The 14,610-nt window shown below is 37.2% G+C and overlaps 1 protein-coding gene across 1 annotated transcript in view; it reads right to left on the minus strand.

The window, feature by feature from the left end:
- Nucleotides 1-14,610, minus strand: part of LOC124595991 (leukocyte elastase inhibitor-like) — a 130,362-nt gene that overhangs the window by 72,840 nt on the left and 42,912 nt on the right. The window contains exon 6 of the mRNA XM_047134938.1: nt 5,447-5,632. Within this exon, the coding sequence (XP_046990894.1) occupies nt 5,447-5,632 (186 nt within the window). The remainder of the gene's footprint in view (nt 1-5,446; nt 5,633-14,610) is intronic.

Genomic DNA, 14,610 nt, shown 5'->3' on the forward strand with positions numbered 1-14,610 from the left:
AGCACGACTTACGCCCCATGCCTTATGCAGGCAAGTGCAGGAACAATATTAAAGAATATAGTATCAGGGAAACTTTAAATATTTAAGATTCTAGTTGTTCTCTTCCACTTTATGTGTATGATATTGAGTTTATTATTTAAGACTGTAGCTGCGCCTTGTAATCTGACTGCATTACTGTTATCTGTGTTGTACTACGAGTAGTGTGTAACGTTGACCCAAAAAAACAATGCTGTCCTCCATTCACTAAGGTCAAAATTTTGACAGTCGTAAATATGTCTTTGTCTGATTTATGTATGTTAAGAATAATACCACACATGTTATTTTGGACACTAGAATATATATCCAGACATCACTGGAAAAATGGATATTAACGTTCCTAGACACAGCCCGACAAAAAAAGTGATCAAAGTGAACTGTCTGAAGTTTGTCTGAACTGTCTTATTATGATCTGATCATGCCTCTCAACAATTTCAATTTGGTAGTTGGCAACCAATTCCACACTATGAAACATTGTTTTGATACACTTAACATTGAAATTCATATTAAGATTATGATTTAAAAACTGTATAACTGGTGAATATAAGTTAATTTGTGCATGTAATGTGAACATTAGTTTTAATATTTTTATTTCAACTGTAACACACTATCGCTGAGAAAAACTATTCTGCTGTTTGTGGACAATGGCATGTAAGGAATCTTAATCTGCCCTTTACAGTGGACATGCTCTGCTCTTCATACACCTGTGTTTTTCTCTGATGAATTTCTGTTTCCCACTCTCCTCCTGCTGGCAGGAAACTTGCCACAACCTTTGACGTTCTTTTGAAACCTCTCTTTCTCTGTTTTCAGCATAACTGAGTGCAGTGGATGATTGACGTGTGTAATTGCTCACTCTGTCATCACATGGGTGTGCACCCATATCCCTCTACAGCCAGTCTGGGGCCTCAGTGCTCTTACAGGGGCCACACATTCTTCCACAGGTAATGATTTTATGATTCCTTCAGCAGTTTTCATTCTACAGCCTCTGGCTGATTTCTCTATAAAGGACCCTAACAAGAAGTAATAAGAGCAATACATTTACTACCACATACTATTTATGCCTTGTTCATTTTCCTTGTTTGATTTTTGTAAACATATATGGTACCTTTTTGATAAAATCATTGTTTACTGTATAACTTCTCAAAGAACTATTGTTTTCATATTTGTGGAATACTGAGATCTTTTAATATGATGCCTCAAGTCTTGTATCTGCTTCCAACAAATCCAGCAATAAAGTAAAAGAAATGTGGAATATTATAAAAAGGGAAGAGGGGAAATCAAAGCTACACACACGAACATAGAAATCAAACTCAACAATGAATTTATATCTGACTGATGACCTCAGAAGTTAAGTCGCATAGTGCTCAGAGCCATTTTTGCTCAGAATCTATATCTAATCCCGAAGTTAGAGTGAGCTCTTTCAAACTATTCTTTACGAGCATAGCTGAAAAACTGGTCAAAAATAATCCCAACACAAACTACCAACCAGCAAACCAAAAATATCACACATGTTGCAGAATCAATTTTCATTACCAAAGTCACTGAAAATGATGATGCAAAGGCCCTCAGAGAGTTAAAAAATTCATATTCAGCTGGAATTGATGGTATCCCAGCAGCTGTCATCAAAAATTGTGTACACACAATTGCTGAACCATTAACTCACCTATGTGACTGTTATTTTCAGGTAAGTACTTTCCCTGAAGCTCTGAAACTTTCTAAACTAATTCCTGTCTTCAAAAAAGATGATGATAAAGATATGAATAACTACAGGCCTATCTCAATCTCATCCTGCTCTTCTAAAGTTTTTGAAAAAATAATGTACAAAAAACTGATTGACTTCATTGGAAAAAAATAGATTTACTAAGTTTAGCTCAACATGGGTTCAGTAGCAATGAATCTACTGAAACTGCAGTATATAACTGCATAAATACGCTGTTAGATCTGTTAGATAAAAAACAACCCATAACAGGCATATTTCTGGATCTGTCAAAGGCTTTTGACACTGTTGACCACAAAATATTGCTGGAAAAAATGGAACACTATGGTATCAGAGAAATTGTAAAGCAAGGTGTACCACAAGGCTCAGTATTGGGAAGTAAGGTGTACCACAAGACTCAGTATTGGGACCTCCACTTTTCCTCCTGTATATTAATGACTTGAGCCTGAATGTGGATTCACACAAAACAATAATATTTGCTGATGACACAACTGTACTCCTCAAAGGGGAGAATACAGAGGCTGTTCAGAAAGCTGTGACCTTGACCAAAATCAACAGATTAACTATCAACACCAAAAAGACAGCTTCCATGAACTTTCACACAACACAAAATGCAAATTAGGACTCAGCCACTTGTCACTGTAAATAACCAGCCAATAGATACTGACACTGTTTTCAAATTCCTGGATCTGTGGGTTCAAGATAACCTGAAATGGAATACACATACAGGAAAGATAAATGCCAGAATTAGTTCTGGCTGCTATGCATTGAGTGTACTGAAATCATGTGCTAGCCTGAAAACATTAACCAGTGCATACTACGCTTACATAGAAGCCCTCGTAAAATATGGTGTGATATTTTGGGGACATTCTCCAACTGCCCTGAGCGCATTCAAAATCCAGAAGAGAGCAATGAGGATTATTACCGGGAGCAAACCCAGAGACTCCTGCAAACCCATCTTCAGAAAGTTGGAAATCCTTTCACTGTCTTGCCTATACATTCCCAAGACTAAAATTTTTCAGAAACCACTTAGTGCCAACTGACTCCATACATAAACACAACACCAGGAAAAACTCAGATGTGCATGTTTTATGTACAAACACTCAACTGTGTAAAAATGGAGCTTTCCACAGGTGCCTTCAACTGTTCAACAGTCTTCCCACTAGTATTAAGTCCACTGAAGACTACATAAAATTTAGCAAAGCCGTGAAGTCATATTTGTTGTTTCACTGTTTTTACTCCATAAATGAATATCCAGAACAGTAATCTTGCTATTTATGTTAAACTGAAAACATTGAGCAATGGAGTGAAGTAAACTTAAACAATCTTTGCTATATAATACATTAGGATACTATATGTTAATATATGTTAACAATGTTAACTGATATTTTCTGACATCTGTAACACACTGTGTACCATCAGATCACATGGAATAAATAAATAAATAAATAAATAAACACCCTAATTCTTATACATTTGAAGATATAATTTCTTCAAAGAAAGTTCCCTGAAATAGTCATCCAAAAGGATACACTTTCCAGTCAGATGACTAAGGCAGTCATCACCTATGCTAGGCAAACAAGTGAAGATAGCAGAAGGCTGGCACTGAGGGAAGACAGGTCCAGTGATATGACCTTGTATTTAAATTAGGTATTGTTTGTTCTTTATAAGAACAACAATGCAGGAGAATAGGAAATAATGGAACTTTGAAGTTTTCCCAAAAGGGGGACCACATGGCTGAGCTGGTGGTTGGAATTCAATATTGGCTCAGCATTGAACTTCACAATCACAAGTTTATATGAAAGTGAAAAATTGCTGGAGTAATATGTTAATTAAAAGTTGATTTTATTCTGAATTCTGAGGCATGTGAAGGAAACAAATAAATTTCCTAGTTACTTTAATTTTTGTGGGATAACTAGTTTAGTATAATATGTCTGCCAGTGGCCTTATAGAGCCAGTATTCATCAAAGAAGTTGTATCAAGTGAATAATATAATACCTTATTGTTCAACTGAGCCATTTGTTCAGCTCTGCTGAAGTGTTTTCTCCACAGATTTTAACCACTACCACATTACCATTAAAATAAGTGGTCACTGCTGCACAGCATATTTGTTGGAAGATGGAAAGAACAGTAAGAAAGTGTTGCATATTTAACTGGATCCTTGTATGTATCATCATTACACTTACAAGGAGATGCCCTAGGGCAGGGATTGACTTTTGAAATTATCTATGTAGGTTATGGTCCTTAGTATCACACCTTTCAGTCATTCATGAAAGTGGGCTCTCATTTGTGAGTAATCAATGAGAAATGAATTCACATGATTCACTTCAGCCTTAAATATAAGAACACTGAGCAGAGTAGCAGTGTTGCATAGGAATCAAGGAATGTTCCTGATCTGCAGAAAGTTGCAGGTTTGAATAATGTCAGGTGCTTCATTATTTTTTACTTTTTAATTTTTATTGAAAAGGCTATTTTTATTCAACTGATTACTTTAAATGTAGCTTTTTAAAAATTTCTAATCCTTTGTTGCATCATTTTAATCCTCATATTAACTTTTCAAGTTGCTCTCATTTTTTTCCTTCCCAGTATTGTTTTTTATTTGGAATCTTTTTCCACATCATTTTAGTTACTGTCATATATTAACTCTGATTTAATTTCTTCCATTTTATCAGTTTATATTCACTGCTGTTCATTCACTATTTCTATTCCTCATTTTGCTTGAATTTTGCTTCATTTAAAATCCATTCTTTCCTATATATCTTCATCTGCATTATTTTGTCCTTAGTGCAACAAGACATATGGTTGAATTGTTTGTATGACAATATCCATGAAAAAAGTCTACATCTTGTGGGAGTGAAAAAGACAATTTTACACCCAGTATAGACACATTACTTTATCTTTTGTTTCTCAAGAGATAGATCAGTATTTTCAAACATTTAAATATTGTGACAGATACATAAAAATAATTATAATCATCTGGGCAAAGATTCCAAATGAAAAATGATAGGAAGAAAAAAGGGGGAAAATGGAGAAGTTAATACAATGATTAAAATGATGCAAAAAAGGACTAGAATTTAAACAGAGTACATTTAGATCAACTAACTGATTAAATGTAATGCTCAAAGTCATTTTGATACACATTTGAAAGTAAAGAACTACAAAGCAACTGACAGAATTTGAGCACATAATCTTTAGCATGTCAAGAACATATCTTACCCCTACATTACACAACCTCTGTGCATAATTACTAATTAACTTAGATTTAAGGCTCTAGAGTAGCCACAATATTCACTTTCATCTATTACTCGCAAATGATGGCCTACTTTCATGAATGACCATAAGGTAACTACAATAACCTACATGGCGGATGATTTCAAAAGCTCAATCCCACCTCTGGGGATCTCTCCTTGTTAGCTCTAGGAGAGTTAGCATGCACCCCAGAGCATCTAACATGTGACATATTGCCTATGAATCCATTCCTATAATATACTGTGTACTACTTCTCACTCTGATTTACAATAATAAGATTAGTTACTGTGGCTAACTATCATTTCAAATACATGTAATTTAGTAACTGTAATATAAATGAAAGTCTTAATCCTTGGTTATTGTGCCTTTGACAGTTAATATTAAAAAAGAACAAACAATTTGAGTCACGAATATGTGGACCTTAAAGTAAGAAACTACACTGACCTTAATAAGCGTAGGATTCAAATTTATGTCATTTTGTAGCATGAATCGAGGCAATGTAACTTCTACCTCAGCAGGATATATTGTTCTCAAAGCCTCTATAATATCTGCAACACGAAGTTGATTTTCCAGCATTCTCAAACCATCAATCTTGCGTGGCAACAAAATTACCATACTCAGGTTCCGCCCCTAAATGAGAAATTTTCAGTAAGTTCATTTTGTACATTAGTTTTACATAGAAAACTGAAAAACAAGACTAAACCAAACAATGAAAAATCCATGATGGAATGTAACAATATTATGAACAGGATAGTTGCTACTTACCACTAGTCGCTACTCAAACAGAAAGATTGTCAGAAAGTGAGCTTTCGACCAACAAGGCTTTTGTCAGAAACAGACAACACAGACATGCACATGTGCACGCGCACGCACACGCGCCCGCGCACGCACATGCTCAGTCTCTGACTGCTGAGGCCAGACTCAGAATCATATCTGTACAACAGGCATATGGCCAGACACAACAGCCAGAGACAGAGCCCGAAACTGTGGTTGTGTGTTAGTGCATGCGAGGGTGTGAGGGTGTGCGAGGGTGTGAGTGTTTGGTGTCTATTTGTGATGAAGGCCTTGCTGGCTGAAAGCTCACTTACTGAGAGTCTTTTTGTTGTGCCTATCTGTGACTTAGCATCTCTGCTATATGGTAAATAGCAACTATCCTTTTCATACTAATGAAAAGTAAGACTCCCACTTCTGAAAAATAACACAATGTCACTTATAGGCATTCCCCTACATTATTAACTCCTTAATGTTTTCCAAAAAATATTTTTTTTAATGTGATTGTTAAATACATGGTTTATTTTTCATGAGTAGTAAATACTTCCTTTAACCAAATAGTGGTTTGAGGATAACTGCTTTACTGGGCACAGTACTGTTTGAGATGATGTATCGTTGCCTCATCTAACCTAAGGACGAATAAACTCATCCAGTTAAGAAGTAGTGAATGGGACAGTATCCATGTTACAGGGCAATTTCATTCTCAAAAGCACACTGTCCTAGTAGTCCCCTGTTGTACACACTTTACCCAATTGATTTTCCAACAAGTCCACGAGTTCAGCTCATACTATAGACAAATGACATTGTTTCATATTGAAGTAGCATAAATGTCTAGCTCCTGAGTGCAGGCCCCGGACTTCCTGCAACAACTTAGTGACATGGGTGGCAAAACAGAAGGTTCTCTCAATGCAACAATGAGCCATGTAATCATTATGACATGACACTCAGTCCCCATGGAGCTGTGGCAAATGAGATCTTGGGTGGAGCTGTGCAGTTGGGACGCACAGTCAGGTACCTAGCTGTCACTTTCAAAAGGCGCCAAACTTGAACACCAAAATTTTGAAGAATTGTGTGTGAAAGTGACAGGAAGGCTGCACAAGATCTACCTACTGCTAAAGCTGCAGGACCTGGGATCTGTTCTGTACAAGATGCTGCTGCATCCAATTTTGGAATGTGCAGTAATAGTCTAGGAAACAAGAAATGATACATGTATCTATCACCCACAGGGGACGCAAAACTAAGTTCTTAAACTCACAATGCACCTGCCTCAGGCTCTCCTGACATCCAAACTCTACAATGTAAATACTTATGTCTGTGAAAAGTTCAGGTGATCAGAGAGTGACATCTACAGGAACTGTAGAATATCCTGGAACTGACACATCTCCAACCTGGTCATCTCAGTGCAATGCCACAATGCCCTTCAATTGTTGTATCCACTGGAGACATATTAGCATCCTTCAGGATACTAATACAACTTTTTTACATGTTTCAGATAGGCCCAAGAAAAAATTGTCAGAAAGAAAGCTTCTAGTATTGGATCAACAAAAATTTTTGAAGGAATAGCCCTGAGGACCTTAACAGGAGACAAGGAGCCTGTGTGATGTTACTGCCGCGGGATGGACAATCTACCAGGTCTGTTGTGGGCCAGTATGAATGTATGTTGGAATGCAAGCTGTCACATGGCTGTGACAGGCAAGCATAGCAGAAGTAAAGGTGGCTAGTAAGCCAGGAGGCCCAGCAGTCACCAGGGTTTTCCAGTCAGGAAGAGGGGTTTATTCCAGTGACATGGTCACAGGGCGAGCTAATATGGAGGCACCTGTAAGGTGAAATGTCGTCACTAATATGATTTTAAAGAAAATACATTACAACTCATTACAAGCATGCTAGAGAAAAACCAAGTAGAGAAAAACCAAGACAGTTTTGAAACCACGGCAGTGGGCCAAGCTCATTGAACATAAAGACATGTCTGAAGCTTTGTTAGAAAGTTATAGACACTACTACCATTATTTTTTATAGTAAATAGCAACAACTGAATTCACCCCAAAATTCGCACGCATGATACACCAGATGAAAGAGGATAATGCCTGCGATATAATTAACAGATTATTCTTCTAATCAGACAACTATAAAAAATGTTATAAACAGTTTAGTTTATTTAAGTAAGTAGTGCCATAACTATGAACTAGTCCACAGAGACGCAAGTTATCTTCTCAGCATGAGTTTCTTTCTTTAATATTCCAATAACTTTCAATGTGTATTCAATTGTACTTGCGATTTATACTTAGTGTTTTGACTAGTATAAAGTGTGATGATTTGTGTGTTTGATATTTGCTTAAAACTGTTAAAATAATGTACAAATGAATCTATTAAGAGACTAGAAAATGACTGCAAATATTTTCAAATGTTTCGTCATAAGCAATTATATAAAACTATAAGAAAATTATGAATGATGGTCAGGATGAAAGTATCTGCACTGAATCGAGGAGTGGTCAATAACCGAACGCTTGAAAAGCATGCGGGGCAGAGCTTATGGTCTTTTGAATGACGTCTTGTATCTGGAGTGTTGGTGAGCTGTTCCAGCTGGAGCTGGTAATGCTATGGGCAGTGTGTTTGCTGAAAATGTTATTTTCCTGTATTGGGACTTGTACATTGTGATTTAGTGCATACTGCTGGGCATAGCGCTAGATCTGCACAAAGTTATACCCGAATAATTTGCACTGGTGATAGACACTGTTCAGTTATTCAATGAGTTATTTCTCTGTGGCCACCATCCACATACTTGATGCTTTTTCAAAAAATTCGCTAAGGTCTCACTGCTACTATTAGGCTTTGGTATTAATATCATACTGTGTTGTTGGGCTAAACAGCGATGGTGTATGGCCTAACCCCTACTGCGTACAACAAGGCAAAAATCTCCATTAATGTATGAGTACAAAATAAATGCCCAGTCTTTGGAAGCAGTAACATCTGTCAAGTACCTGTGTGTGATTATTCGAAATGATCTTAAATGTAATGATCGGATTACACAAGTAACGGGCAAGGCGCACTCTAGATTGTAGTTTATTGGTAGAATCCTGAAGCGATGTAGTCCTTCAACAAAGGATACTGCTTACAATACGTTAGTTCATCCAGTCTTAGAGTATTGTTCGTCTGTATGGGACCCTTACCAGTTGGGTCTGATTCAAGAGATTGAGAAGGTCCAAAGAAGAGCGGCAAGATTCTTCACTGGTACATTTAGCGATCGCAAGAGCATTAAAAATCACACAGTAAGTCTGAAGTGGGACACACTTGCAGATAAGACGACATACTAAACGGAAGGGGCTGCTCACTAAATTCCAAAATCTGATCTTCGCCGAGGATGCACAGCATATATTATTACCAACAACTTTTAAATCGCACAATGATCACCATTCAAAGATAGGGAAATTAGAGCTCGTACTGAGGCGTTCAGACAATCATTTTTCCCCTCACGTGACCCACGAGTGGAACAGAGGGGGGGAAATATGACTTTGGCGTGAATTGTGCCCTCTGCCACACACCACTTGGTGGCTAGTAGCAGAGTACATATGTAGATGTAGATGTAGCTTTTACATTTGAGTGTTAGCCTATTTTCTCGTTCATGTCTTTAATTAGGAAGGGGGGCTCAGCATGCATATTAATTTTTTGATATCAGGACTTCTGAAATGATGCTCTTACATAAATACAGGAGGGCAAGCTAAACAAGAAATACCACAAAATGAATTTTTGAATGTGCCAGGATATAAGAGTGGTAAATGGAGAATTAGAATTAAGTAAATTAATACATTTGGAGAGGCCGTTAGTGGTGCTTACAGGAAGCTCTACAGTAAAGAGGAGACTTCCAAAACCACTGCAGTGGGAACTCATCCACAGCCCTACTGATTCTGTAGAAGAGTTCCTGGGTTTCATAAAATACATGGATACAGCTCCGTGTTACAGAACAAAATTTGTTGAGCAGGTAGATAGTGAAAGAAACCACGGCAGAGTTAAATACAGTAATAATTTCAAAGGAAATCTTAGGGATGGATGGAGAGATGATGAGTGGACATAATAATCACAGTAGGAATTTAAGAGATAGACAGCAAGGAGATAATGGGAATTATAATGAAAGAAGGGAAAATTTTGAGCAGAGTAGAGAGGACGTATGGCAAGGGCAAAGACTTCAGAGTGCACAGGGTGTAAGGCTTCAGGGCAGACCAGTGAAAAACTAATGGGAGCTTAACTGAAGGTCCACAGAGGGGTAATGCATATGCAAAGAATAGGACCAGACAAGTTACAATAGGGAAGAGAATTGTAGTGATAAACAAAGAAGAGAAATTGCTATATACAACATTGATGCAATAATAGGTAATTAAATTTGTGAATGGTTTAATAACTATAGTTACTGAAACAGGAGGAACAATATTAATAATACCACCAACATGAATAAATGTAACTTAAAATATAACTTCAAATTTAAAGTGGCAAGGAAAAGTGAAGAATTAAGAGTGAGCAGGATGCAAGGGAAATGGGCTGCTTTGGTGTTTTATCTGCTCTCTCTATCCATTATATGAACACTCTTACACATATCCCTTAAGGATCTGTTTAAGGAAGATGCAGATATAGAATATGGGGATATGTGTAAGAGTGTTCATATGATGAATAGGGAGAGCAGGAAAAACACTGAAGCAGATCCGTTGAAAGAGACTCAATTAAAAAAGTTGATTATTGAAAAATTTCAACCAATTATTAGTGTCACAGTGGGCAACGTAGAAAGTATTGCATTATCAGATTCTGGGTCTAGTGTGTCAGCTGTATCTGAATCATTTTGGCAACAGGTAACAAGCATAGATTTGGTGGGATTGGCTGTAAATGGGGTTAAAATAAAGACCACAACTGGGGGATGTAACAAGCCAGTAAAGATGAAGATTCTATTCGATTTTAATATTGAGGATCAGTCTTTCGATACTGACTGCTTTGTAGTGCCTGGCCTTGCTGTGACCATTATTCTCGGGACGAATTTTTTGGTAAGTATGGTTGCAGTATTATTGTAACAGAGTTCTGGAATTTAATGAAGGAGGTAGGAGGGCAAAAAGAAAAAGAAGAGTTAAATTTATAAATGAATTGATGGGAGGTAAAGTGATGGCTCACCTAAAAAGGGAGACTGCGTATAGTGAGGAGGCATATCCTTTAGAATAAATAAATGTAAAATAAAACATAAAACAAAAAAAACTGTCATAGGATCGAAGCTCTCAGCTCAAGGTACTAGTGAGTAAATGTATGTTTTCAGATAAGCCTGGGAAAGTAGTTGATTTTGAATATAATTTAGAGGTAATGCCCCATGAAATAATTAGTGTTAAACCTTTCACTATTGCTGTGGCAGACAAGGAAGCAGTAAGGTTCAGAATAAAGAAAATGCTAGACTGGAAGGTTATTGAGTTGTGCAGGAGTGAGTATAGTAATCCAATTGATACAGTAAAAAAGAGAGGTTGGTTGTGTTAGAGGCAAGGGGATTGAATTAAATAATTGTAAAGAGACTGACCAACCAGAAAACACAAATGAACTTTTGCAAAATTTTAACAATATACAGCTTGTGTCTAGTGTAGATTTAACTTGTGGTTTCTGGCAGGTGAGGTTTGCTGAAAACAATAGGAAGTATACTGCTTTGTTATTTGAAGGGAGAACATATATGTTTAAAGTGATTCTATTTGGATTAAGTATATCAGTGGTAGTGTTCATTAGGGCATTGAATCATGTTCTTGGGATGTGAGTTGTTGAGAAAACTTACTGTGTATGTTAATGACGTATTGATAACCAGCAGCTCATGGCAGGAACATTGCCAGATATTGGAGGAGGTGTTCAAAGCTATGTATAAAGTAGGGATGACTCTTAACCTGAATAAATGTGAATTTATGCAGGCATAATTGTCATTTTTTGGTCATCTGTTAACTTCTGAGGATACAGTTTCTAACTAGGAGAAGATAAAGCCTACTTCTGGGTTCAAGAGCAAATGAAGCCATTTATTGGGCTATGAATATTGTATTGGAAATTCATCTGTGATTATAATATGAATTCACCAAATATATGTAGACTGTTAAAAAAGAATGTCACCTGGAGCTGGTCTGCTGATTTAGATAAGGAATCTGAGGCTATCACAAATAGCTTAGTTAATAGTAAAGTATTATACTATCCAGGCATGTCATAACCTTTCTGCATTGCATCTGACAGTTCAATTATGGTATAGGATGAGTCCTGTTCCAGGAAAAAAATGATAGCTGGAAATCTACAGAAAAGAACTATAGCATTTGCAATTCAGATAGTATCTAAGCATGAACTAATCTATAGGATGTCAAAAAATGAGTTACTGGCTATAGAACTTGGCTTCCAAAAATTCAGGATTTATCTGGAAGGCAGGGAGGAATGTAAACTGTCGACCAGTCAGTTAAGGAGATGGGCGAAGTTTCTGCAGCAATTTAGATATCAAATTGAATATATAAAAGGAACAGAGAACAATATGGTACATTCCTCGTCCCAGGTACCAATCAAAAAGTGCAAGGAAGAAATGGAATCAGAGAAAGAATTCCAAATAATGTATATAAAAATGCAGAGGAAGAAAAGGAGATAAAAGCAATATGCCAAGATATGCACAGGCTCCAAAATGGGGATGCAACACTGAAATTCATTAAAGTTAATTTTGTGTGTAAAGGATATGAAAAAATTAAATAATATTATAAGGTTTATAATTGTCTACTATTTAGGCAAAAATAGTTTAGACAGTGAAGAATGTAAGCTGTGTTTTGCACAAGAACAGGTAGAAACATCAGTTAATTACATTCATTATGACCATGGGCACTAGAGAGCATGGAAGTGTTTAGAAATTATGCACTAATTGTCATATTTAATAACATGGTTAGAAGAGTAAGGAAACAGTTGGCTCATTGTGACCAATGTCAAAGGGTGAAGTTTAGCATAGTAGCTACACAGGGAGAAATGTAGATAATCATCCCCAATAGAGCAGTTTAGTTTCTGGTTATCAATTTGCTTGGACCCCTGCCAGCAGGTTGTGGTGGATTGAAATATACAAAGGACTACAAAGGACATTCAAAAAGTTTTGCACAGTCTCTCTATTTTTTTTTATTTTTTGCAGTAGAAGAGTGAAACCTTTTGTGAACATACTTGGAACATTTAGCTAAAAGTTGGTATATAAAAGTATTTTCTTTTATTTACAGGTGAGCCATAATGGACTGTGAAGCAGATGTCAGGTTGCGACAACGGTCTGTGAAGGAGTTCCTCTTCAAGACCAGCGATAACTCTGCCATGCTGATTCACAGGAAGTTGCTCCCTGTTTATGGGGAGGACACAGTGGATCACAGCAGTATCCAGTGGTGGTTGCAGAAGTTTAAAGAAGGTGATTTCTCTCTATTGGACAATTCACGATGCGGTAGACCATATGGCAGTGAGTGATGTGAATAAGGAGACCATTGATCAAATCATCCGAAATGACAGATGTATGACAACAGGACAGCTTGCTGAAATGACTCGTTTGTCATTGGGTAGTGTGGTATCACTGGTGCAGTCATTAGGATACAGAAAAATCTGTGCACGTTGGGTGCCTAGATTATTGACAAGAGAAATGAAAACGATGAGGAAGAATGTATTCGAGGGTCTCATGAAGACCTTTACTGAAGAGTGAAAACAGTGTTTTGATGGCATCTGTTTTTGTCAGAACCTGAGAGCAGAACCCAATCCATGGAGTTGCGTCATCAGGGTTCCCCTTGGAAGAAGATATCAAGACTTTCATGAACAGTAGGTTGAAAGGTGATGACCTCCTCCTTCTGGGATTAGTGTGGTGACATTTTTATTGACTTCTTGGAACCTGGCTCCATAATTAACTGGGATTGTTACTTTTTGTCATTGGACAAGCTGCAATGTACCATCAAGACCCACAGACCACAGCTTCAGGGTCAGCTCATCAGACTACACCATGACAATGCCAAAACCCTACATACAGCCCTTATGACACAGGAGAAAATCAGGAAAATAGGTTGGAAAATTGTTCCTCATCCTCTCTACAGTCTGGGCTTGGCTCTGTCTGACTTTTACCTCTTTGGTCACCTGAAGGCCTACTTGCATGGTAAAATACTTGATTGTGAGAAGGACCTTATTTCCTGTGTCAAGCGATGGTGTAAAAGTCAGTCCCCAGAATTTTACCAAAGCACATTTACATCATGGAAAGAAGGTTGGGCCAGATGTGTCACAGCTGATGCACAAAACTTTTTGAGCTCCCTTTGTATATTATTAGCAGTAGATGTAATCTCTAACCAATTCGCTTTCTACCCTCAACCCACAAGTAAGAGTGTAGTTAATAAACTAGAAAAGGACTGGATAGTGAACATGAAATTGCCTGAAAAGATTGTATCAGACAATGGTGCACAATTTACTTACCGAGTGTGGGACAATTTGTAGAAAGAGGAGGCATTAGACACACAAGGATATGGGTGTTCCACACAGCAAGTAATCCTGCAGAGAAATGCATATGGGAACTGGATAGGTTGTGCACAACTTACTGCAGAAAAAAACACACTACCTGGGTGTGGCATTTTACTGTCTTTGAAGATCTTATGAGTACAGTTAAAAGTAATGCCACTGGTTTCTTGCCATATGAAGTGACGATAGGAATAAAACCCAATAATTTGATAGCAGAGAATACTGAGTTTGCTTCAGATAACCTTTTAACCACAGTAGAGAGGGAGGCACTAGTTAATCAACATTTGCTAAAAATTGTTCTGAAAGAAAGAAGAGACATGATGGAAAATACAGGACTGTTAAATTTAAATGGG

This window comes from Schistocerca americana, chromosome 2 (assembly GCF_021461395.2).
Source record: "Schistocerca americana isolate TAMUIC-IGC-003095 chromosome 2, iqSchAmer2.1, whole genome shotgun sequence".
Classification (NCBI taxonomy): Eukaryota; Metazoa; Arthropoda; class Insecta; order Orthoptera; family Acrididae; genus Schistocerca; species Schistocerca americana.